General features: G+C 36.6%; 1 protein-coding gene across 2 annotated transcripts; it reads right to left on the reverse strand.

Moving 5' to 3' along the window:
• Window positions 1-275: 275 nt before the first annotated feature.
• LOC140142758 (glucosidase 2 subunit beta-like) lies at window positions 276-27,842 on the reverse strand. 2 transcript variants are annotated; one of them, XM_072164859.1, is made up of 14 exons: window positions 27,657-27,842; window positions 19,822-19,938; window positions 18,630-18,725; window positions 17,395-17,576; window positions 15,910-15,973; window positions 13,230-13,380; window positions 12,589-12,667; window positions 9,868-9,963; window positions 9,247-9,517; window positions 8,758-8,917; window positions 7,401-7,469; window positions 5,639-5,738; window positions 4,582-4,756; window positions 276-2,907 (listed from the first exon to the last, which is right to left on the reverse strand). In XM_072164859.1, exons 1-13 carry the CDS (start codon window positions 27,817-27,819, stop codon window positions 4,616-4,618), a joined length of 1,689 nt encoding a protein of 562 aa, XP_072020960.1. In that variant the 5' UTR covers window positions 27,820-27,842; the 3' UTR covers window positions 276-2,907; window positions 4,582-4,615. The 2 variants fall into 2 exon arrangements, with proteins under 2 accessions (XP_072020960.1, XP_072020885.1); XM_072164784.1 differs by lacking the exon at window positions 276-2,907 and having other exon boundaries at window positions 3,623-4,756.

Genomic DNA, 27,842 nt, shown 5'->3' on the forward strand with positions numbered 1-27,842 from the left:
TTATTTGTTACTGTGCATGTCAATAAAGTCCCAACGTACACTCACATATATTCACATAAGCGCACGCAAGTCATTCTATATCAATACACAATGTTATGAGTCTCATTTTTTGCCAATTATAAGCCGATTATAAAATTATAGTACCTTCCCACCTAGCCCTTCCATGGCACAAGATTACATGAAAGAAAGGTGATTACTAATAAGTATACTTAATTCTAGTGTCACACACAATGATTCCATCAGAACATTTTAAATATTACTTTTTTCTTATAACACAGTGTTCATTAACTCTTATGTGATTCCGAACAAGTAAATTGAGGGCAATAAAAATGTCACCAAACCTGTTTTGAGTTTTAAGGTGATTTACTACTCAAATCTATGGTCTTTCTTGGTTAAATTTGATCAGATCATATGTTGCACATACTTTGGTGGGATTTACATCCAATTACAGCTGCCTAAATTGTTCTGTATCATGATGCAAAAAAGGTTGTCCTCATTTTGCTGTTAAATCAGATCACATGATTATCCCACCTGTGTAATAAAGTCTGAGGTGCATTTCTAAATTAGTTATAACTATACTTTCACTATGGACCACAATGGCCTCATCACAGTGGCATAGTTCAATAACCTCAATTAAGCAATCATAGTGCAAAATTAGACCTCAATTTGCAGAGTATGAGTTTTTGTACCCAAATTTTCAAAGTTCATTCAATGAATGTACAAATGTATTGGGGTTAATGAACTATGCCTTGATAGATGAGCATGTCGTGGATCCTAGTGTTTATAATGCATCATATGTGACCTGCTCCAACAAAATGAGCGTAAAGTGGCAAGTTGGGAGTTTCAAGACATTCTGGTTGGTGAGTTGATGTTCTTTGTTTGACACCACCTGTACAAGCCAGTAGTATGTCCCTTGTGAATGCCCCATTGTACATGTGTCAAATTCACAAGACATGTTACTGTCTTGTACAGGTGCGCACCAAACAAAGAACATCAAGTCAGCAGCCAGAGGGTCTTGAAACTACCAATCTGTGACTTTACACTAATTTTGTGGGAGCAGGTCACATATGTGTACATCCACATCAAAACGATGCACTTGTCGGCTGCTACATTTGTCTCATTTCACATATAATAGCTAGGAATAAATACCAGACTCATCTCCGAAGTGGAGGTCACTTCAAATCATCCCCAAGTCACATGGTTATGGAATGTTCTCTATTAATAAGCCATGTGACTTGGGGATGATTTGAAGTGACCTCCACTTGAAATGAGTCTGGTATTTATTCCCAGTTATTATGTGAAATGAGACACATGTAGCAGCCGACAAGTGCATCCTTTTGATATGGATGTACACAAATGTCATTTAACTAGTGTTGACCGATCCAGTTTGGCAAGTATGAAATTGGGCTATGAGTTGAATCAGCCTTGATTCTGGATCGCAGAAATTTTTATCAGCTGCCAATCTTCCTACCAATCTTTGAAACCCTCAGTTAAACCTGCAAACCACGCTAAAAGACAGCATAACATTCAGAATTACATACATTCTGTCTTAGTTAAATGTTTAGGTTAAAAGCTGACATCTATATGATAAGCAAGAAAACACTTGTCTATAAATTTCGCACAAGCAACACTACAAGTTGTGATTTGCAGTAATTTTCCAAATAGCCATGTTACTAAAAATAGATTGGCAACTTCTTTTTTGAGATGGACAAGAACAGCACCACTGCTAATAACAGTGTTACTAAAAATAAATTGCCAACCGAATATTTTCGCGATGTCTAGTTAGATCTGAATCAGGATTGGCCGATCTTGTCAATTTTGTGATCGGATATCGGTAATGCCAATCTTGGGCTGGATCGGTCAACACAGCATTTATCCCATCAGAAGTCCAAACCCATCATACATATATTATATCCTATGGAAGATTTGAAATGGGTTTGGAACTTATATGTGACATGATCAAGGGGAATGAGTCACATGTCGGCCCTGGTCGAAAATGAGTTTTATACGTGTTTCTAAAGAGGATATTTAGAGCTTTCAGAAACTGAAAACCCAATGTTGATACGACTTTTCTTTGTGAAGTTACGTCAATTTATCAATCGCTGAAAACAATATAAAACAAAAGAATTTAAACACTTTCTTTGCCAATATCTCAAAATCAATATTAGCAACATCCGACTCATTTCCCTTGATCGTGTCACATATGGGTTTAGGACTTACAATGGGCTATTCCAGTTGCAATCCATACACCCCCTATGGAAGACATAAGCTTAACCTCCCGCACAGGGAGTGTGAATTTAAAATGAAGGGCGAGATGGCCGAGCGGTTAAGGCGTTGCACTGCCAGCTGGGAGAATACGATCGGCAAGGGTTTCGAGCTTTGGGCTTGCCTTAGGTGAATTCTCTTCCATAAAGGGTGTATGGATTTCAACTAGAATAACCCAATTATGATTCACAATGTATAATTTCAATGGCTATCACTACAAGCATGATTTATATTTACTGAGTTATTAATATTAATAGCTGCTCTAAAATCATTGTGCATTTATGGCTGGTAAGGTCATATAATGCTACAATTCATTTTGGGACACCCTGTACAGTACCTTGTATGCCCAATACTAATATTACCCTCGAGATGGCCGAGGAATTAAAACCGGTACCTTCCATTTATGAAGTGGACACTTTTACCGTCTGATCTATCAATGGTTAATGGCAATGAAGCGCTAGAAGCTACCTACAATAGGCCTTGGTTCAAATTCCCTTATTTCTCTTGCTTCTCTATAGAGCATGATGGAGAAATAATTATTGATTTTTTTTCCATTTCTCGGCCATCCCATGGGAAAGTTTACTTACTGCGCATCCCACTACCTCGAGCACTATCAGTTTCTTGTGTGATTTGGAAAGTTGTCTACTCCCATGAAAGTGAAAAACAGAACAAAATTTACGATACCAATACATTTTTATCTTATAGAAAATACAGCTGGAAGCTACTACATGATTGGCCTATAACATTGTTTGCTTACAGTCGAGTACAAACTAAGGTCCTTGTATAGTCTAATGTTTTTGCGGGTGGAAGATGCTGCTAAAAAATTTCAGCCGCAATAGAAAAAATGCCTGCAAGACGTCAGGTCATACACTGGCCTAAACACATCACCCATTGATGCCCAGTTGTACATCCTTATTTTTTAGTTAAATCTTTAAAATGCTGGATTGCTTTACCTGCACAATTTAGTTTTTTGATTTTGAAAGACCACATTGTTTAAATCCAGAAAATAAATAAATAAAGTAAATAGATTGTAAGAAAACATGCAAAATATGGATTTTTGGCCTTTTTTTCTAAAATTGATTGAATATGAAGCTTATATTATAGAAAAATTACTTAATTTGTGTACATCGTGGAACATACTCTTTGCGTGGCTGTGCGTAGTAAGCTGTTGTACGCAGATAACCTCGCAATATGGACGCGTAGAGTAGGCTCAGTAGCGCGCGTTGTATGCTCATGTATTAGCATGATTAGTCGCGGAGTAACAAGCGTAGTTGAATGTTCCACGATATGTACATAAATTTAATAATTTTTCTATAGTTACATTTACAGGATGTCAATAATGTTTTTGGTTGTTCCCTTAGTCTAGTTAGCCCTGCTTTGGGCTATATCATCAGAAATCCACAAAACAATCATTTATATTGGTCCAAAACAGAAAATAAACCATATCTATTTTATTATTGTTTTTGTCGCTCATAAATTGTAACATGTACAAAATAAATATCAAGCAGAAAAAAATCTGATTATCAAGACTTATGTGACTGACAGCATAACAGGAGCAAAAAACTGACACAAAATTGGCTGGCCTGCATGAAATTGTTCTGGTTAGCCAAAAATGTGATTAAATAAAAAAGCACATTGACCCCCCCCCCCCAAGTAAATAAAATTCAATTGCAAAGCACTTACTTCTTTTGCCAGTGTGCAGTGTTTTCTGAGACCAACATTAAAAAAAGTAGATTATTTCAATTGATAAACTATTAATGCTGCAAGTTGATTGCTTCATTAACCATGCTTTGTGTTCGCCCTTTTCATTAACTTTGCATGGACTGTAATTGCAAATTAGTACGCTTGTTTTATTGAAACCTGGTGCCTATAATATCAGCCCTAAACAGAGGAATATCAAATTTAAATTAAACAGCCATTCCACCAATCGAATGTTATCAAACTGCCAGGGGAACAAATGAAGAGTTCAGATACAAAATGGGATATTCCAGTTGAAATCCATACACCATACACCCTATGGAAGACATGACCTTAATCTTCCAGAGAGAGCAAACATCAAATGGGGCTACCTGATTGGGTGACACCATTTGAAATCTACACCTTCCTGTGTGGGAGATTAAGGTGGGTGTTTTGATTTCAAATGGAACAGCCTAGTCCATTTTGCATCTTAAGTCTTCACACCCAGCCAGCCTGATAAAGCTCCTTGTTTGATTATAAATACCTCAATACACTTTGTAAAGTCCAGATGATCACAATCTATTTCTTACTTACTCCACCTATTCTGCAAGCAAACAATATTCCTAGGCTATAACTTACAAAAATAGACTAGCCTAAATACAGCTAGCCGGTGTTATAGTTCTGTGTGTTCGTGTGCGTTGACGTCTGTCTTTGTTAGGCACAATGCTGGTGTTTCAAATTCAAATTGATAAGTGCATTTCTCAGGCTCTGTTGCTGAATATAATCTATTTTCTAAACCGCACTTTAATAAAACCTGTATAAAAGCAAGCAGAATTATAAAGAAAATTTTGTTATTAGCAACAGACTGTAATATTCTGTAAGTAGGTGACAAAAAAAACCCTGTTCTACGGGCCCGACCGAACCGGATTTTAAGAAATTTGGGCCGGGTTTCACAAATTGAGACTCGCCTTAATCCTGAACTAATTGGACTTTTACAATGCATGACATCATATGGTATTACAAAGTGGAAGCTTATCAAAAAGTGATTTAATCTGAACATATAGCTATAGCCTAGTGCAGAGGTAATACAGAGATGCTCCCATTCTGTTTCACTCAAAAAAAACCTGAAATTGGTGAGAAAAACCTGAAAATGCATGTGAATGCAGGCCAAAAAGCCCCCAAACGAGCTGAAAATAAATAAAAATACAGGAATTTGGACTTCCAAAAACCTGAATGCAGGCTAAAACCTGAATAGTGGCATCTCTGGTTCCTTTTGATGCACAAGGTTTTGTGTTCAATACCAGGCGGTGGTAACTTGGTGGGTCATTAGCTTGGAAAAAATCTGAATTTAATTTTCAACACCTGTAGATTAAATTTAGACTTCTGCTTTCTCCATGGTTATTTTATAACGGGTCAATTGGTAAATAAACCATGAGAGAACTCTGTCCTTCAGAGGGGACCTTAAGCAGGCAGGTCCCATGTACAGATAGAGTCATACTATTAAACATGCATATCACAATCAAAGTCACTTTCGAAAGAGTATGCTTCGGCACCAAGTAATGATTTACTCTCTTTAAAGATGTCATCAATAAATAAGGTTTGCCAAAATGTTCAGGGTCAAAATATGTAACATATTATTTTAATACAAGAATTCAACTACAGACATGCCAAGATGTTTTATGGCAGAGTGACTTACCGTTGTTGACCGATCAGGGCCATTCCAACAATTGCGACCTTTAGTATACCGCATTCTACTGTATTTATTATCATCAGGACCATCCCAATTGTCCCATTTTCTGAAGAAAAAACAAAAGATATAAATGACAACAATTATACATTACAGCTTCATAGCTTCAATGTTGAAACACATTGTTTTCATCATGGCAAACTGTCAACATTATACCGTGCAGGATTGTAGCTACGCCGGTCGGCTGTAAATGGCATTGGCATTTGCCAACTGGCACTTGATCAAAATAAGCGTCCACAAAATTGAGCAAATAATGTATTATTACAAATATATGTGCAGAATTAAGTAAATATCATAAAAATATACAATAGTTCACATCCACAACACAATTTTGTCAATAGGTGGTGCATTAACACATGCCCCAGATGGGTGTTCTCTGGATAATATAAAGGAAGTATGAGCATATCACCCCCGTCATATATGAGCTTCACTGGCTGCCTTTAGAATTTCGGATTCAGTATAAGTTAGCTGTTCTTGCTTTTCGGCATTTTGAAGATACATTACCAACTTATCTGTCTGCTATGCTCTGCATCGTACAAACCAGCTCGATCACTTGATCTTCTACTGAAAGATTATTGAAATCTCCCGTGTTAATCTGAAATCGGCTGGTGAACGCCCTTTCATTTAAGCTGTCCGGCTGTTTGGAATTCGCTTCCAAACAGCCTCCATCTAACTACATTCGCTTACTCAGTTCAAAAAGCAACTTAAAACTCATCTTTTTCTTTGTGCTTTTCCGGATTCACATATGTAACTTGTTTGTCTTTATTGTTTGTGCGCCTTGAGTTCTTTTGAAGATTGTGCGCCTACTAAGAACCCTCCATTATTATTATTATTATTAATAAAGTAGCTGGCACTCAACTTGGGCTGGCTACAAACCTGATGTGGACTGAAATGAACCACTCCTATCAGGGTCAAATACACAAATGGCCAAGTCATTGAAGATGTAAAAAAAATTTATGGCGAAGGCCAAAATTTTGAGATATAATGCATCAAATGGAATGTTTCATATCTCTAATAAGCTTCAAAATAACCCCAAAATGACATAAACAAGATCATTTCAAATCAAGTAGTCCTGGAATATGTCCTTACATTTATATGATAAAAATTTACACCAAATCACAATTTTTTTATAGAATATCATTTTTCTTCTGGGCCAGGGCAACACCTGCTAATTTCAACAGTCACAATTGCTCTCACATTGTCTACTATGTTACCTTATTTATAGGCAAAATATCAAATTCTTGATCACACGAGGACATACCTTCTGCATGCTGTTGTGTCAGTGTACTGTTCTTGGAATAACACGATTGCGCGGCCCAAGATCATGATTGGTCAATTCTCAAAAGATGTGCTTGCTCTGTAAGCATGTGGTCTTTGTGCGTAGTACGGTCAACGCAAATATCTGTGCCTACCCAAGTTGGCTCTCATGATCGAGAATTAGATATTTTGCCTATGGTGGTGTGGACTCATCGGGGTCAGTACTGATCGGGATACTGCCAACGTGTAGACTATTGAAGTGGCAAGCATTGAGGCTAATCCTAAGAGCAGTTGCATGGTATTTGGCCTGCAGGGCTTGTACATTAGATGCATCAACATCTTAGTGCACATGCATCGATTTGCCTTATCTTGCACACAGATTTTAACCTGTAATTGACACCCACAGGTTTAGCCTATACATAATTGCCACAAACATCTTGTCTATAATTCTTACCCTAATGAAGTTTCTGCTCCACTCTTTGATTGCACAGATCTATCAAACGGACATAATTTATATGTATATCTGTAAGAACAAGAAAAAGGAGATTAATAGCAAAAGTCACATACACTTAAAGTCATATAATTCTAAAGAGCTTCCTGGAGTGCTGGACTCACTTCTTGTGTAACTGGGTGAATGCTTCACAGTTCTTATCAACATGTGGCATTAGAGAATATAAATACTCATAGAGTAAGAATAAAGTTGCTGAATTCCAATGATTATATCATCCAAATTCAAAGTTAGTTCAAAATTGAAAAATAATTTGCATCTTTAAGCTGACGTGTTACTAAGGTTACATACTTTGTGCATGTTTATCACAATGTGTTACATGCAGAACGCAAACAACCACATAATTAGAATCAAAGTTTGCCGGGTACATAGCTAAGTTATCTAGAGATACACTATTTGCTTTCCATGAGCGATTCGCAAACATGGCGGATTCTGTACTCTTTGCACAGACTACTACAGCCCATGTGTCAACAGTCAAAGTGCCTGTGCATTGTATGCTGTGAAATCTCGCATATTCACGATTGTCCGATTGTGCCATGCTTAACAATCACGTCAGTGTTGGGTACCTTCACGTATAGAGCATTGCATGCCTTCGCGATAAACCGTAAAAATACATGGTAAGTGCGTAGCAGTTTTGCCTGTCGCATTTCATGGAACAATCAGCTCTCATTATCGGGTGATGCATAGACTTTGACTGCTTGTACGCGGTGTCTTATCTTTCTCGTCCATGACTCTTTGGCACTACCTCATTGATTATTACAGACATTGGGCTATTCCAATTAAATTCCATACACCCCTATGGAAGACATCACTTTAATCTTCAACACAGAGAATGTAAATTTCAAATGGGGTTACCTAAATGGGTGACCCCATTTGAAATTTACACACTCTGTCTAGGAGATTAAGGTCATGTCTTCATTGGGGGTGTTTGGATCTCAACTGGAACAGCCCATTAAAACTGATTGAATCAGATACAGGTTGCATTTCACAAAGACTTGCGATCAATCATATGTCTTACTTCTGAAACAAGGTCGAGTTATATTCTATGTTTGAAATTCAACAAATTTTCCCTCAAATTATCACCCCGATCTAATAATGGGCTATTCCAGTTGAAATCCATACACCCTTATGGAAGACATGACCTTAATCTCCCACACAGGGTGTGTGAATTTCAAGTGGGGCTACTCAAATGAGTGACTCCATTTGAAATCTATTCTACACCCCCTGTGTGGGAGATTGAGGTCATATGTCTTCCATAGGGGGTGTGTGAATTTCAACTGGAATAGCGCAATATCACACTTACTCTCTATCCTTCATCTCAAAGCACTGCTCTTGTATAGCTTGGAATTCTTGTTCGGGACCCAAGTCTACTGCAAGCTGCTTCTCTATATCCTCTATTAATTTCTCCAAGTCTGAAAACCGACTAGAAGCTTCATCAAATTCTTTACGAGCTTGGTCAGCAACTGTATAGCAAAAACAGGTATTCAACATTTAAATGTAAATACATTAACAATTCATTTTCAAAAGAGCATTATTTTTGTGTGACATAAACATTACTTGCATTCTTTTGCAAGATGACTGATCAGAAAAAGTCACTATGCAGAGCAAGAAAGATGGTTAGACCAGGATGACCAAAGCCAAAGTGGATGGACATGGACCTCTCTACCAGTGGTTAGCAACCTTGTTGCTGACCATTCAAAAATGACATGCTATCATAGAAGTCACAAGCTGTCAGTCATGAGACGTACCACAAAAGTAACAAAATAACGAAGTGTCATATTTCCTACATTACCTTCTATAAGTGCCTGTGTTTCTTGGTTGTATGGTGGCATTTCATCCTCCAGTTTTGTCTCCTCTTTAGTAGTTTCTTTCCTGTGTTTATACCTCTGCTCTCGAAGATATTCTCTATCATCCTCGTCCTCATCATAATCATCTTCATCATCATCGTAATCATCATCATCCGCTGGCATATGTTCATCATAGTCATCTTCGTCCTCAAAAGGAGGAGTATCTGGTATTGGTGCAGGTGGACTGCCTGTAGGCTGCTGGTCTGTAGGTGGCTCCTAGATAACAAAATAATTACTAATTACAGCTGGATGAGGATAAATTTATGGCTAGCAAAGTGGGTATCCATCTTTAGTGTACAGTATTTAACATCAAGAGAATACCCATGAGAAATAGAACTTTAAATGATTAACATAACTACTTTCTGTGTTAAGTATATTATGCAGCGCCCTAAGTAGTGCAGTTGATTTATAGTAAGAAGTAGACACCGCATCCTTTCCCTACCCCTGATAAAAAGTAGCTTGTTTAAATAGTATTAATGTACATTTAATAATACAGTAGCACATAAACAATTATGGCAAACAAACTCTGTATCAAATCAGTTATACGCGTTGATGAAATTACTTACTTCAACTGGAGCAAACTTGAACTTATCCTTGATGGTAGGCCAAATTTGTGTGATGAATGTAGCCAAGTCCACTTGCTCAACTCCACCAAGAATTGCCTGCAGAAAACAAACATACATTACATTTACTAATGGTCATTGTTGAGTTAGGTCATGTTGTATATTTTTTTTGTTCAATGTACAACGAAACATTTAGCAATTTTAAGTAATACAGTCAAATGTATAATTGTTTTTGATGTTGTTTTTAGTATCTCATTGTTTCAGTTTGTTTGTCATGAACAGACACAAAAGAAACATAATGTGAATTTGTAGTAACATAAATTGTGCAACCTGGCTTTACAAGGTGAAATTGCAAAAAAAAACAAAGCAACATAGTACATGCATGATGTGGAAGTCTACCAACTTGTGAATGCACAACTAACATTTCTGTACAAATAGTTTGCTGTCAAATAGTTTGCTGCCAATGTGTACATAGGCAAATCATAAAATTATATAGATTTTTGTGTCCAGACTATCCCACTTGATACAAGTAGTCAAACTGGATCATTTGTTGTATATAACAATACCATCTTTAAATTAGGAAGAGATTTCAGGCTCTCATAACATAACTGTTTTTGCACCACTTATGACCACTAGTGGAAATACCATTAGTATGTAATACAAAGGACCAATTTTTGAAGATTTACATTCAGATTTGTTTTTAAATAAATATATAGGCTATTTCTCATTTTTATATATCACCCTTTTCGAGATTTGATTCTAACCCTTTGATTTGACCCTTGATTTTAAGTTCAACAACACATAGATATTCTGATATACCTCATTATCCCTTTACTGAGAAAACTAAAAAGGACATGGATGCAAAATTCTTTTTTCGATGTTAACTTGCTTGGTCGACAATCATCAATGAACATCACAATACTAACTCACGCCAAGGTTCTCACGATCAGCGACTCTCATTGGTCATGCCATGTCATCACAGCAACCTGCCAAACAGCTAGCTCAGACAACCTGACCCGGAACCCCATGAAACGGAACAATGGAACTGTCCATTTCTCCGCAAGGGGTAAAGAAGCTTTACTTTCGCTGTTCTACGTAAAATTTTATTTTGCAAAGATATATAGACAGATGCTGCAGAACTTTAAAGTTAAATTGCAAAAATAACACAAAAAATGTGACTGTGTGAAGCAATGATTCCTAGAACTACAACTCCTTACACATATGCATGCACGACTGCATGTGCTCAACCATGAGTGTAACAATTATCTGTGCAGTAAATTAAACATAGAATAAATACCGAATAAAGATGAAACCATTGGTCCTTCAAAAATAATGAGAACAAAAATGTATGCGTCAAGAATTCACAAAACAGAAAAAAGAAAGAAAAAAGAACAACAATCTAACACCATAAATTGTGTATTTCTACCAAACTGTTTATATGAGTGACTGAGTTCCAGTATATTTTTAAAATCAGATTTCAGCATTGACAATTGGGCGGTGGAAGCACTTTGGAATTTTGGAGTTGGATCTGCATCCCAACAAAGTACAGCAATCAGATGGAAGCTTGCACCAGCAAAACATTTCACTGCAACCAAAATCTTCCCCAGTGGTAATATACAAATATTTACTGCTCATGAGGGATCTGGTGGAATCTGTTGGTCCCCGAGGTGAACTGGAGACCGTGAGCCTACTATTTTCCCGAGACCGTCAGGTCGAGGGAAAATAGTAGGCTCACGGTCTCCAGTTCACCTCGGGGACCAATAGATTCCACCAGATTCTGAATTTAGACTAGAGCAGTAAATATTTGTTTTATATCCTTCATTAATATATTCTTTGTTCATTAAACACAAGGCATAGGCCTAGGCATAAATGTAGGCTAGGCCTAGTCAAGGCTACGCTGGCCTTGCTTTGTTTTGATTGAATGCACAAAGCACGCACACAGTTGAGTGACTAAAGCTTACCGTGAAATCGTTGCAAGCTGTTGTAACCTCTACAATACCGCCGTGAAACGAGTAACCATGTTCTTTGTTATTCACCATCAATATAAGATATTGATCAGTCCTGATGTAACTCAGATTTATGCCATTAAACCGCCGTATTATAGCTGCACTTCTGTGCTGCTTGTGTGCTTCGCAAGACAAAACGAATTGCTACACATTAATACCCCGGAACCGGTACTGATATCCCGTGTATGTGGCGAGTTGCACTGACCACTAGGAACTGCGACAGCGTTATGAGGTCATCTGGCGCTCGGGACGCGCTCAGAGGAGATAGTAAAACTATTTCATGGAGATAGTACTTTCAATAGTACACCGTTCCCTCCTCAATCGGCTTTTTAACAAGTTTGCAAAATAGCAAAACTATTTTTGGTCACATGATACTCGTTTGACCAATTAATGAACGAGAATATATTAATGAGGGATATAAAACTCAATAGTGACATTCATGTCATCATCTTCCTGGAAATTCTCGAAGAATCAGGTTTTTAAAGCTCTCACACTAAAACCTGTACATGGTCCACATTACTTCAAATGCCTGGGGCATTACAGTTTACCAATCCGGCATATAACTTGTATATCTACTATTCCAGCCAGCTGTGTTTAAGTTTAATTTCTTACAGCTCCTGAGTTGATTTTCTTCACCATGCCACACTTCAAAAGTCAAACTGTATTAGGTATTTTGTTACATCTATATGTTAGGTATTATGTTATATCTATTACGTACCTGCGCCTCTTCACTGCTAATTTCGCCATTTGCATCGGAGTCAAACTCAATGTGGGTTTGAATTTCAAAGAAAGACACGCTGAAACAAAAAACACAATTCATGGTGAAACAACATCATCAGGTACTTGAAAACAAAACATGTGTAACACACAGAATTGTTTCTCCACTGAGCACAATTCAGATGCCATAAAAAGAGATTTCCTAATTTGCTTAACAATCAAACACCACACTTTTTCTACTAGGTTTTCATGCTTGGCAAACAGGCCTCATGGAAAACTATCATGCCAAAGAGCTTGGGATCTTGACATCCATGGCATTCTTTTAGTGTTGGAGGGAGACAGTTTCACCTCATAATTTTATGAGATAATAGTGCGAACTTGCATTTAGGGCTGTCCTTCGACTCAACATTTGTTTTTGACACATGGTCTAGCCAGTCGGGCATGTAACTGTAATTGAAATGGTACCTGACAGCATAGTCAACTGGCACTGGTCAGCCAACACATGTTAAGAAGGTACACCCTGCATGCATGCATGTCTTGATAAAGATGACTACTATTGATTAGTTACTTGCTCTGTTAATTAACAGGGTAAACAATTTCTTGATTGGTGGCTTTGATAGCAATTGATATACATTAACTTACAAGGAGTCATGGTCCGTATCCAGCTCAACGAAAGCTCTATTAGCAGTTTCCAGATCTTCTCTCTCTTTCTTCACTCCCAACTCGGCTTCCCAGACAGCTTTGTGGGCATCCTTGGCATCCCTCTCAGGTGCCTCAGCTGCATTCTTTAAAACTGAAACAACAGTAATTCATTGATAAGAACCACATGTATGTGTGCCTACAAAGGCCTATTTCGGTTGAAATTCATACACCACCCTATGAAAGACATGACCTTAATCTTCCACACAGCCTCAAGTTAAGTCAAGTCAAGTAAAACTTTATTAAATCCACAAGGGAAATTACACTTCCTTACAGGGAGTGTGAATTTCAAATGGAGTTACCTTAATGAGTGACTCCATTATAAATCTACATCCCCTGTATGAGAGATTATATGGTCAAATCGTCCATAGGGGGGGGGGGGTGTATGGATTTCAACTGGATTATCCCGATGTTCTGCATACTTTGTGGAAGGCACTTATAATTACACCCAGTAATTCTACCCATGAAAGGATATCACTTTGTACGTAACAAAATTAAAATGAAATGAAAATGTTAAACATTAGGCATTTCTTATTCTGCATGGAAGGTCAAAAATGACCACTTGAGTGTTACCACTTGAGTTGATACCTACCACTAGAGGCATATTCATTATGATTTGTGATAGTCTTATAGCATCTGAATGCAACATCATTGTTTCTGAAGCAGAACTCCTGTGGATTGAAATACACTGCCCGGCCAAATCTGCTGTGTCAAACTTGCAGCAGCTTGCCGATAGCATTGAGGAAATTCAGCAGAGATTTAAAAATGCTGTCATAGTAATCGCAGGGGACTTCAATCTAGCTGACATCAATTGGCCCAATAGAGTGGTTAAGTCATATGCCATTGAACCAACCAAATGTGTCCCATTGCTTAACATTTGCAATGAATACTTCCTCGACCAGACAGTTAAAGAGCCTATGAGAATTGCTGGTGCAGTTTGTGATTTACTTGATTTGGTCTTAACTTCCCATTCCAACTGCATAGAAAACTACTATGTCACTAAAGGTATAAGTGATCATCTTATGGTATGTTTCACTCTAAACTTCAAACCAAAGCTCCTTAAAAAGCAACTAAGGAAAGTTTTCATGTACAGCACGGGGAACATAACTAGCTTACAATCTGACATGGGTGCTTTTCAGGATTCTTTTTTCAGCAAAAATCCTGATCAGTGTTTGATTCAAGAAAATTGGGACTTATTCAAAAATGAGACCACTAATCTGATGAATAAGCACATACCATCAAAGATGACAAGATCTACCCAATCCAAGCCATGCATAACAAGGAATATTAGATGGCAGTCGAGCATGTTCAATGACTCATCCGGCAGCTCACACAAGTCCTGGAAATTCTCAGAAAAAACAGGAGCCTACCAATTGTCACTTCCCTGTAGTCTGGCAACCGAGTCATCTTTGATAGCAAAGGCAACAGAGACTCTGCCATTCCCAACATTGTTTTCTTCCGATATGTCATGGCAAAAGCACATAGCCAATATTCAGGCATGAGACTGCACCTTCCTAAAAATAACTGAAAAAAACTGAAAATGTGCGTGAAATTGGGCAAAAAGTACCAAAAAAGCGGGCTGAAATTAAATAAAGTTATGGAAATTTTAACTATAAAAAAACTGAATTCAGTTTTAAACTGAAAATTCTCATGCCTGAATATTACCAACAAGGCTAATAGGATGCTAGGCCTGTTACGCCAGAACCTAAGATCAAGTTTACATAGAATACGTGAGCAAGCATATTTTGGCTTGGTCAGACCACACCTGGAGTACTGCAGCACAGTCTGGAGCCCCCACCACAAGAAAGACATCACGGTAGAAACCATCCAAAGCCATGCAGCCAGGTTTGTTCTGCAACGCTACCAATGTAGAAATAGTAAACAGTGTCACCTCCATCCTGCAAGATCTAAGTTGGAAATCTCTGGAATAGAAAAAAGATGCTGCAAGCCTGGTCAAGCTCTACAAGATCCAACACAACACTGTCGCTATCAACCCTGCCGTCTATATGTCTCCAATGATTCCAACTGTCACCAGATCCTACAACCCATCTAAACTTTGCAATATTACCGGTCACACCCAGCTCTACAGAATTTCTTGACATTCTCAAGAACAGTCAAAATCTGGAACTCCCTCATGGTCGCCATCCATTCTGAACCAACCTTTCAAGGGAGGCGTAGCATCAAGCCTGTAAGCAGAAGTCCAGTTTTTTACTTGCACCTTTCTAGTTCAGTGCACCAGATGAGAGTCTTCATCGCCAGCACCCTTGGTTCTTCAGGTTTTGTTTACAAGTTTCACCTATATGTCTGCACTGCACCTGATCATCTTTATGTCACCCTCAGCTTTACGTCCAATCTGATGGATCCTGACCTGAGCTGATACCTAAATATGTCTCTCTCTCTCTCAAGTGGTACTATTGGGTATATCAAACAAATAGATAATACTACATTTGCCTAAGCTGTTTTGAATGAAACTTCTCCAAAGTGTATACTAGCACGATTGGATAGTCTTGGGATTTTTAACATTTTCATGATCATACAAGTCACTATATCTCATATTCAATAAGAGCACTGCATTTTGTTACTATAGATGCAACAACGCAAAAAAATGCATTCAAATTTGTACCTTCTTTATCAGCTTTGACTTGCATGGCTTCATCTCTTTCTCCTTTCAGTCTTCGCAGAGTTTCCTGTACAGTGACAAAAGTTGGGCATTTTAAATTCTTCGATGCGGTTATCTGTTGGTATTGACTGACATTCCATAGGCCAGAAACTAATCAAGAATCACCTTAGGCCAGGGGTCCTCAACTAAATTCCTTAAAAGTACCACTTTAAAATGTAGAGAATTCTATAACGCCACTATATCCAATTGTGGAAGGGTTTGGCTAACAGGTGGGCTCATGGGCTCACTTCAAGGCCTCTAGTGTAGTCCATGTGCAACTCCCTGGTGGGGTCCAGGGGGCAGTTCTCCCAGAAGCTCTTGGATTTTAGCCATTTCATATGGCCTAGGATGGCTCTCCTTGGATGGTTTCTTGATGAATCAAGGTATAAAAATGGCCCTTTTCCCCTTTCTAGCCGCACACACCACCAATTGCAGGTTCTAGCCTTACATATTCTTTTATCTTTTTCTCTTGGTGGGGAAAATTGGCAAACACATGCTTTGCTGGATGATTTTAAAATATTTTGAACAGTACCTTTTGCACCCAATTATCAATTTGCATCAAATGCTCCTCTGTAAGTTACACAATTAAGGGTAGACGAGGTATTGTTGGTCGAAGCAACCTAAAAATCGATTTTCATTATCTAGATCAATATATTATTGAAAATTAACATCTTGATGTTTTGCAAAGAGTTCATTCTACAAATCGTATGCTCTGCAAACTTGCTTAATTTATTGTTGTTAATTAGTTATGTACATATAGTTTTGCAAAACATCAAGATGGCCATTTTATACCTTGATTCATCAAGAAACCATCCAAGGAGAGCCATCCTAGGCCATATGAAATGGCTAAAATCCAAGAGCTTCTGGGAGAACTGCCCCCTGGACCCCACCAGGGAGTTGCACATGGACTACACTAGAGGCCTTGAATGTTGCTGTTTCAGCCCTCTTCACAACGTAACTCAAGAACCGCAGCACCTATAAAAGTATATTCTGTGATATTTTAATTCTTCTACACGCTCGCTATGAATTGAGCAATGCAGTTTTTGCCAAAGCTCACTATCATTCGTAAAAAATGCTGTGAACTTCCAAATCACAACAGTTTAAAATAATTAATAACCTAAAAAAGACCTGTTGCAGCTGATCTATCTGTCTCACCATGCATCAAAGAAAAAAGAAATTGGTGGAATGTACAGACGCTAGACTAGGTGAGCTCAATCATCACCAGGGGAAAATAATGTACTTCTAATTATTTCCCTATGTGTCCATTTTTGTTTGTATTGGGTTTTTAATAACAAGATTAAAGTCATGATATAGGGCTGATTGTGCTCTCTTTGGGTCATTGGTTTGGTGATTTCCCATCTAAATAGCAGTTGTAAATGTAAGGGAGCTGGCTAATATCATACTTGGTCAATCGTACCATTAAATAGTTACATCCAAGTCCATACTAACCTCTCTTTCTCCTTGCTTGTCTTTTCCTTGTTTGACATATTCCTGTCTGATTTCATAGCCTTGATTCATCATCTCAATTTCTTTCTTCCTTCTCTCCGTTTCTTCCTTCCCCAGCTCGCGACATGTATTGTGACATGTGGCAGCACCGTTCCCTTTGAACTCATCACTTGCATCACAACAATCTTAAAAAAGATTAAAAGACAGATGAGATGTTTAGTTTCCTACTCTTACCTTGAGGAAACCTTTAGACATCAGAGAACAAACTAAACTAGATTATTAAAGGGTGGTCTTAACCCTGGAATTACGGAAACTTTCGGGCTTCATAACTGCTAAATTGTTGGTCTAAAGTATATAAAATATACATATTTAGAATGGCAAAGACTTGATGAATTCATCTGTGAGGCCAAATTCCTGTTATCCAAAAAATAAAAAAAACAAAACACAATTTATTTTGCCCAAATGTTTTCAGACTACGTAACAACAAAATTCTAGAGCAAATTTTTTTTTTATTAATTTTTAAAAACTAGATAAAAATATCTAGGACCCTTTTTTTATTTATTTTTTATTTTGACCAACTTTTTTTTTATTGAATATATCGCAAATTTGTACACTCATGCAGGCTGCTATCAGGGGAGTCTATGGTCGTCAGCACCCAAACACCCCCCCAGTTCTCGCACACTAGTTGACAAGGTATGTTTCCTCCTGTCAACTGCAATGTATGCAACGGTTGTTACCCGATAAATACACAATGAATCAATGATGGCATGGTTTTACCAACTGTGCAAGCGGCTGATCTCCCATATTTAATACTCCCTGGTTTTAATATGTTAAAGCAAAACTTGAAGACATTCAGTATCTAACTAAAGTAATTATTAATATTTAAACTGAAATAAAAAAAAACCTCAATTTTTGCACTTTAAAAAGTCAAATATCCTTTGTAATTTAAAAGGGGTTCAAGGTCACATGAAACAATATGCTATTCAAGCTAAAATACATATACGAGGACATGACCTTAACCTCTAACACAGGGGATGTAGATTTTAGGAGTTACCCATTCAAGTAACCCCATTGGAAATTCACTCTCCCTGTTGTGGAGATTAAGGTCATGTCTCCCATAGGGAGTACATGCATTTCATCTGGAATAGCCCAAAACAGCATATATAGGGAAATGAGATAAACCATTCAGAAAGAAAAAGGTAGGGAGGCTTATCAGGGTACTGTTTAGAGCTACTTACCACAAATACCGTCATTCACTCTAGACGATGGTATATATTTGGGCTTGTATCCCTTGTTACTGCAATGAAATCTACCATTCGGACATGCTGACGTTCCTGTTATGTAATGATACAAATATTATCAAAATCACTTGTATTATAATTATGTTGAGACAGGTGCACATACGATATGTGATATATGATATACCGTAAAACATCGTCTACAAGCATATATAGTGTTTTTGACGTAAACTAAATTACGTCAGAAGCACTCTATATGCTTGTAGACGAGGTTTTACGGTATATGCATTGCTTAAATCTTTTTGCAAACTTTCACCAAAAGATTGACATAATAATTTTAACTTAATTTTGAAAACAAATTTTAATCACAATTTTAACCTCAATCAGAAGTATTAGAAGAGACAAGGTGGCTATGTTGGCACAAAAGTAAAAGTTAAGTAAAGTGTCCGATATGTGCCATATTTCACAAACAAGTCTCCAAGTACAAATGTATAACATTAGTTCTGGGGCCTGAGCACTTTTGAAGACCTCACTGGATTTAGATGTTTTTCCTGACTTATAAACCTTCTGTCATGTTCAAGGGCATATGTCTGACATGGCATTAGGGCCTTTAATAGGCCTCATGGTTATATGGCATGTATCTGACGCTTGACTTGGAACCCTTCTTATAATGGCATAATTAGCTCTTCCTCCAAATGCACTGGTACTGAGCTGTGAAGTGAACTACCGTAAACGCTCGCCTAATGGCGCTGTGGGCTCCCTTGACATAACTGGAATTTTAGACACTATACTTAAAGTTCCTTCCCATAAAAATCACACCAGAAAATAAGGGCACATACCCTTAATTCTTGTTGGGTTTTTTTAGAGGAGTGAGCTCTCTATTTGTACATGAAATTTACCCCCAGGGCTAAGGAGCCCAAGAGCGCCATTAGACGAACGTTTACGGTATTCTTTTTTTTTTCAGAACCTTCCTTATCTACCTAAATCAATTTGAAGATAAACCTCAGCATCCAGATTTTCTGCTAGGCTTTCATTTTTAGTAGATTGTTGTTTTTGAAGGAAAAAACTGAGAATGATTAAAAAAAAATGCAATTATTATTAAAAAGTCAACTGATCTCTCTTTAAAACCTATGATAATTGCAAGTACAAAGGTAATAATACACATTTTTGAGTCAGTCCAGTTAGCTCTTACCTGGCTCATCACTGCCGTCTTTACAGTCACAGTAATCATCATTTAATCGGCTTCTATCTATCTTGGCTGACCCATCCAAGCAGGTGAAAGATTCTGGGTTGCTATAAAATGGTTCATCTGAAAGGACAAATAAAACATATAACAGGAATTAAAACATTCTTGGGCAAGGATTCTAAACCAGTAGTGATTTTTGTCATCAGTTCCAAGAATAAAATGGGAGCAGTGACAAAATACTCAAAATATTTCCTCCCATAAGGCAAAGTACAAGAATTTAATCTTTATTAATGTGTTTCGCATCCTTTGATCGCCAAATCTATCTTACACGATGGTTAATACTGTGCGGATCATAGGATAGACAGGGGAACCAATGGCATTAGTCTGAGACCCTTTCGTCAATTTTCAAATGCATTAAAACAATTTCTTGATGTCCCATTTGGCTACAATTTTGCTGGACTAACATAAAGTATCTTTGCTATCATATTTGCTTACTTTTACTGAAAACACATCTCTGAAGTTCTTTTGGACTTGACAATGCTTTGATCATGCTTGGTGTATGTCACCAACAGAGTAATTGGCATGGACTGCCTTTTGAGAAGAGTAAGAGCAATCACTCCTCTTTGCATAATTTGCAAGAGCGATTTATAGCTCATCTACATTCTTTATGCTTTTAATGGCCACAGGTGCTAACAGCTCTTCTAAAAAGCTCTTCTTGAAGAGACCAGAAGAGTATTCTACAGCTCTTTTCTCATTTTCAAAAGGCAGTCCCTGAATTGGCCTACATTAGAAATGACCTTTTTTAATTAGGTTCATCTACAGTTCATTAGATAGAACAGGTGGATGTGAATATTCATCAGACCATATAACACTACTTCAGGAGGGATGATTATCAATAGCTAAATCGAGGGCCCTATTGTATTTTAAAATCACATCATAGCACTGTGTGCCGAAATATGAAGGATTAGGCTAATGAAATGAAATGATTAGTTTGAATTTGTTTTTAAAATAAAAAGAAATTTGCTATTTTTGTAATCACTAGAAACATGATGAGGTAATCCTTAAATTTCCATTATTTACCACATCCTCTACCCCTACAACTAAGAAAAACTGCTGATTATTGTCAGCAGGGGATGTCAGACATTTTGAGAGTTTCAATTTTGATTATTTCCATTTCAATTTTCAGATAATTGACTTTTTTATGAAAATAATGAAAGTTTTGGTTAAATTGAAAAGGTGATGCGGGTGGGTGACAGTAAACTAATAATTTCATTACATAGGCCTTATAGCACAGTGTGTTGGTATATATATGTCAAGAACAATTTCCTGAGATTTTAAAGAAAATAATACACTTCAGTTCAGGAAGAAGTTTTTATTCACATGACATTGTGCCCTGCCAGGCTGCATGGCAACTGCCGTGTGTGAGTAAATAAATCCTTGACTTATAACTTAGTATCACAATCTATCGGTTGTTCAATATTCATACTATAGTTAGATAGAACCTTTCGAACAACATCCTGTATGAATGATTATAATTTCGAACAGAATCAATCTGGATTCCTACATTAACATTGATGGCTTCTTATGATCTGCCATTGGATTCCCGAGGGAGGTTGTTAGGTACATACGTATGAGATGCAGCCATCTGAAAAGGCCTAACTTAGATCATGCCACTTTTGGAAAGAAAATGAGGACGCATTCCACGGTTGTTTGATGTATATAGAATTGGCTTCATTATTAACTAAATGCAAACTATAGATGGCGCTATTTATCCTAAATCAGATTTCTTTATTTGCAAGGGGTAGGTGATTAATATTGTCATTAAAACTGCTGGAATCTAGGTGAAACAAGCAACAAAGAAATTTTATAAACATATTTTATCAAACAATAAAAGGAATTATTTGTATTAAAAGCTTGAAAGAGTAATTTCCAGTTACTAAATAGCGCCACCAACTTTGTTATAACGCTCATTCTACAAAATCCGGTGCCAATCCACTAAAAAAATTGAAAAAATAAAAGTTGTTCAAAAACCCTGCTTTTTGTGTTTTTAAAAGTAAATGTATCACTACTTTCAGATGTAAAAATTGCCAACACCACTTGCATATTTTTCTTTCAGGATGTCATGATGTTTTTTAACATTAAAACTCAATGTAATGTTAGCTACGTTACCGACTATAAAATCTCCGGTCTTTTCTCAATCCAAGGTCATAAAAAGCAAATTAAAGATCACTTGAGTGAAATGTAAAACAGATTTCACCATTTCATAGAAGTTTTGAAGATGCATAAATGAGTGTGTAACGTAGCTCACAGTAACGTAGTTCACTGGTTTTTAATGTTTTTAATGTGATTTGCGAAGGGTTAGAACGTTATGTCGGTTAATTCTAATATAAATGGGGTTCGACCACTGGTAGCTTTCACATATTATTAGGAAGTACATGTAATACAAGTGCATACTATAGAATTCTGGTAACGTAGCTCACCAATCTTAACATGGTCGGTCGAAATTTCAATGTTTACAACATTTCTATGCCAAAAATGCTACAGCATCACGATTTTTACTGTGATTTTTAAAAACCTATGAGTGTTTCCTTTCAAAAACCGCAAATTACATTGATACCTCTGTTTTACTTCTTTCCAATAACGTGTGTTAAAAAGGGGTAACGTAGCTCACAGCGTTTTTGGTGGAAAGTGCAATTTATTTTAGAATTACACAAAGACATTTTAATCACTAAAAAATAATGTTGATAAACAATATGATGGTGCGTTATCTAATTAAAAAACAACAAATATGTAAAGAAATCGCATTTATTCACAGAAAATATTTAGGGTTAGATGTGACACTTGAGCTGTGGAAACACATTTTTAGCGATTTTTGAGCCTTTGCAAGGGTTAATCAGGCTGAAGAAAGCATTTAAAGTATGGAAAACTATATATGTCCGTGTAGATCTCGTTGAGTTCTACCAGAAAAACAACATATTTGATGCCCTAAATGCTCGACAAAGTTTTTGTGGACCAAAGAATGGAAAAAAGGCTATTGGCACCGGATTTTGTAGAATGAGCGATAAATAGATACATTTTATATCCGAAAAGCTTCCAAAAATGCTATAAAAGTGAACAATTTTGTAAAAGAGGGGAAATTAAAGTTGAGAATGACTCAAAAGCATCTGTATATTTTATTATAATATCACATTTAGCTGTTTAAGCCTAATATTTGGTTGTGCATGATGTTTTGTTTGAAAAACTATTAAATGATCCCATCAAACAACCGTGGTTCGGATATCATTGATATTCAAACCCAAGACCTGAATGGCCTGAAGTGATTCAAAATAGCTGGGATTTTTGTCAGGGGGACTGCAAGTACACAGTGTCAGTGATGCATATTGTTCTGAATATTTAGAATCCAGGTCCAAAAGATAAACCTTAAGGGGGTACTACACCCCTGTGGTAAATTTGTGACTATTTTTGTATTTTTCTCAAAAAATAATAACACACTGGTAACAAAAGTTATGTATATTATTGGGGCAAGGAAACCAATTACTACAATGAAATGTCAGTGACTCAACACAAGCGGTTCAGTATATATGTAGGGTGTCCACTGTGCAGCGCACGGCGTACCGTTGTTTTCCATTCACACACAAGCACACGGCTTGTTGAACGCAAAAAGCAAACGTTTTAGAATTGCTCTCATTTGTTTAATATTTAAGATAGAGCTATACAACTTCGTAATACAACTAAAAAGGGATGAAATCAAATAGAAATCAAAAAAATATTGAAATCCGATGAGTATTTTTGCATCTACGATTTTCCAAAGTTGAGGTTTTTCCGACTCCGAGCGGCCATGTTGGTCGTTTTTTTGTGATGGCTCCAATATTTTTCGTCAAAATGGTGATTTATATCTCAAAATAGAAACTACACGCGGCCTATAAATGATTATTTTTATTAATTGTATATTAAGTACAGACTTCAATGCCCTATATACTGAAATCCCTAGATTTTTTGATAAAGGGAAAGTATTTTAATATTTTTTTTTTAAATGTATCACTTACGGAAATATGGTTCCGTGGCCCAATATACTGTATGTGATATCAAAATAAAACTTGTTCTGTCGGCTACAAGATCCATTAAAAAATCTCTGTAAATCGCCCACGTGTATTTTCTTTCCCATACATTGTCATACCATACCCGCCCGTTGGTTTCAATGAGAAACAAGGTGAAAATCAGCTGCTGTGTTGCCAGCTAGCTCACGCAATATCGTCCCGCTGTTAGTGCACATGACTAGCGTCGTGCAAAACCAAGGCATGTGCCTGTTCTGTATGATTGGCGCTGTCGAGTCTGCATGTGTTGCCGTATTCAACTAACACGTGGTTCGCTCGAAGCCGGTTGGGGCCGGTTCTGTGTTGGTGATTGTAAGAAAAAAAATGACTGTTCATCTTCTGGTACATTTTAGAGATGTTTTATCTCGAGTTTTATAAACAATAAAAACCAGACAGTTATGTGGTACAGGTTTTTGTTTAAAAAGATCATAGGCTTGCAGATGGTGAATAGAATGTTATTTCTATTTCTAACGTAATGATTTGTTTAAATGCAACCACGCAAACCATTAATATGTTGTCCCTCATTGATTGTCTACTACGATTGCTGGTCAATATGGTATCACCCAACAGGCCAAGTATGCAGTGATTACAGTCGCGCACGTGGTGTAGCTGGGCTATTCCATTTATTGGAATAGGGGTGATGTCTCAGGGTGATGTGTATGATATTGGAGGGGCACTTTTCAAAGCCCTAAATTTAGATTAGTTTTTCATTTTTTTTAAATAATACTTATTTATTTAGTATGTTTATTTTATATACAACATTTTGGTTGTTTCTTTTTTCGAATTTAAGCCCGTTTAAAAAAAATAAATTTTAATTAAAAAAAAAATACACACCAACATTGGGTGGTGAGAGGGGGGGAAGGGGGACCGGTAAAGAGGGATGGGAAGGGGTTTGGGGCATGAGGTGTGAAAGGAAGACATGCAAATAAATCTCTTTAAAAAAGTTTAAGACTTTTAACTTAATTGTTCACAAATGTTTTTTAAATATTTTCGTATTTTAATATAACAGGTCTCAAGTTACTGGTAATTTCATGAAACAGGAGAGGGGGATATGGGACTTTATCTTTGAGGTTTTTGTTTGTTTGTTTTGTTTTGTTTTTTGATTTGAATATGCTCAATCAAGTCAATTAAAGAATTGTTTGTTGATGTTCTTTCATATTAATCTTAGCTTTTAATTTTTGGTTCACATTTTGCAAGGGTTAAATTGCTCCTCGGTCTATACTTTGAAATACCCATAAACAACATGGAATATTCCACTCAGTTTGCAATTCAATGAGACTTGTATTAAATGATTTTTATTTTATTTTTCAACCATCCTATTTTTACATCAAATAGGAAACAAATGTACATTACATATAATCAGAACAATTCATAAAGCCTACATTTAAATACATGTGAACCTAAATTGAAGTTACAAAAATCCCTCAACATGGATTGATTCACTATACTTGTTCCATGCATTGAGCAGGCCTATACTCTATTATCTTTAACAAAAATATTTATACATTATAAACATGACAAAGACTAGAATTGTGTTCTTTCAAGTATTTTATTAGCAACATTACAATAGAAAATGTGAGCATTCATGTATGTACATGTGTTCCCTCAAGAGACAAAGGGTCGAAATTGAAGAACAATTAAAATTACCCCTTTAATTAAATGGAACATCCCATTTTAAGTATGTTATTTTAATTTTAAAAAGTTCATTTGAACAACATATCATACTTAATTCACTTCTCAACAATATTATACAGTTGCTGTCAAGTGTAAACAGATCACATTGCAAACATTACCAAACAAATTTATTATCACAAATCTTGAGCTTCATTTGTACCATCGCTGTAAGATATGCTAATTTATGCAAATTAAGCCTTAAAACTAACAAAACATCAAATTATTGAACATAAAACTTGATCCACATCATGTGTACTACCAACATGCCAAGTTACATAAAATTGCATTTCAAATAACTTCACAACAGTACTTTAGAAAATGTATTCCAATGTAGCACAATTTTGTTATTCCCCATAGAGATTGTACAGGCTTGATTCACAGGTGGAGCCATGAAAGCAATGCATTATGGGTAATATCAAATATGAGGCAAAACGATGTTTTTCAAAGTGCGATAACTCAAGAATGGCTATAGCTATTTGAATAAAACTTGGAATATAGTTAGACAAGGGATGAATACTTCCAATAACAAACATTGCAGTGTCAAAGAAACAGTAATTTTGTTTACATATTGTCTACAAAAGCGCCCTCTTTTGCACTTTTGACCAAAACGACGAAAATTGCGCTTTTTTGATGCCTTAAAACGGCTGTATCTGGGGACCAGACGGTCCGATTTTGATAAAAAAAATTTTAATGAGTGTCTTTCAACATACTCTTTAGGATAAAATTTAAAAAAATACACAATTAACAATTTAAAATTTTGACCTGGACACCCTAATATATGATAGGAAATGAGGTACATACTAGCGGTACCTTATTTCTTATCATACATAACAGGCCGCTTGTCTTGGGTCACTGAAATTCCAGTGTAGTAATTGGATTCCTTGCCCCTATCATGTACATAACTTTTGTTACCACTGTGTTATTAGTTTTTGAGAAAAATGCAAAAATAGACACAAATTTATAGAGGGGTGTAGTACCCCTTAAGCTGAATTTCTGCCGTCTGCTGAATTATACTCGATCATCGAGCGATTGCAATGAAACGCTTTTGAAAAGCGATGGGCAATCGCCGAATTTTGCGATGCATCGCTCGTCGCTTTTGCATTTATACTTATCACAGCGATAGTGATTGCAGACGACAATTAAAATGTTCGAAATGTCACAAAAGTACTTTTTTAGAACATCCATTTATGTAGGTATCCTAGGTGAATTCAAATTTGCCATCAAATTGCATCGTTTTATATATCAAATTAAAGCCCTTGAGTAAACTAAGCCAAAACTGAAAACCTTTTTTTCATAGCACTTTCCGTAGCAAAGTTACATCTTGTCAAAGATTGACTTTCATCAAAAAGATTCAGCTAGCAAAATTCCCCAAAACGGCATTTCGGGGTGTTTCTAGATCTTAGTCTCATGGCGATGGCAGCTTTTTTAATGGAACTGCTATCAAAATCCTCTAAAATTCCATATGCGACTTGATTATCACCATAAAAATCATATATTTGGGTCAAGTGAAGTATAGAAAACATATTTATGTAGGTTTCCTTCACCCACCTATTCTCGAAAAAAATTCAAATTTCTATGTAAATATGCATTGTGTTGGGGCCCGGTCTCGGCGAATTAAGCTGACTAGTAAATGTGTTAACTAAGGTTTGCCTAGGTTACCTAATTTATGTCAATAATTACATTGCTTTGAATTATAATTCATCACCGAAAGTTAATAATCGAGAAATATTAATTAATTAGCAAAATAATAGATCCAGTTGGTTGGAAATGATTAGTTCATGCATTCACGTGTCAAGTGATATCGCTGGGAAGTTGAGATTTGACTTCAAGTTCAACTCGCAAAACGACATCATTTTTGCCGCAGCGATTTGAATCGATTGATCGGCTTGACGCTCTGGAAATGTAAGTAAATATTGAGCATGCGTGAGAATCGCTTTTCTGCAAAAGCGATCGAGTATAAATTCAGCTTTAGAATATTAAAGATTAAACAGTTTTTATGGGAGATTCAAAATGAGTTTTTTTAAGCTTACCTACTTTTTTAGTTCTTTATCAAAGATCTAAGTTAAAACTTACTTGAAAGAGAAACTCCTCTTGGTCTCTTGACTTCTCCATTCGCAATTGATGACACTACTAAGAAGCACACACATGATGCATATAAAATGCGTAAATAACGAGAGAATGGGATGTTGAACTCTGAAAATAAATGCGACCCACGACTTTCAGTGAAGGCGGCCATTTTGTTGTAATGCTGTAAATTGT

This window comes from Amphiura filiformis, chromosome 1 (genome assembly GCF_039555335.1).
Source record: "Amphiura filiformis chromosome 1, Afil_fr2py, whole genome shotgun sequence".
Lineage (NCBI taxonomy): Eukaryota > Metazoa > Echinodermata > Ophiuroidea > Amphilepidida > Amphiuridae > Amphiura > Amphiura filiformis.

Coding starts and splice junctions, on each gene's coding strand:
- LOC140142758 (XM_072164859.1), bottom strand. CDS start 27,819: ATGGCCGCCTTCACTGAAAGTCGTGGGTCGCATTTATTTTCAGAGTTC. Junction 18,726..19,821: donor AGACGGCAGTGATGAGCCAG/GTAAGAGCTAAC, acceptor ATTACATAACAG/GAACGTCAGCATGTCCGAAT. Junction 12,668..13,229: donor GATACGGACCATGACTCCTT/GTAAGTTAATGT, acceptor TTTTTGTTTCAG/CGTGTCTTTCTTTGAAATTC.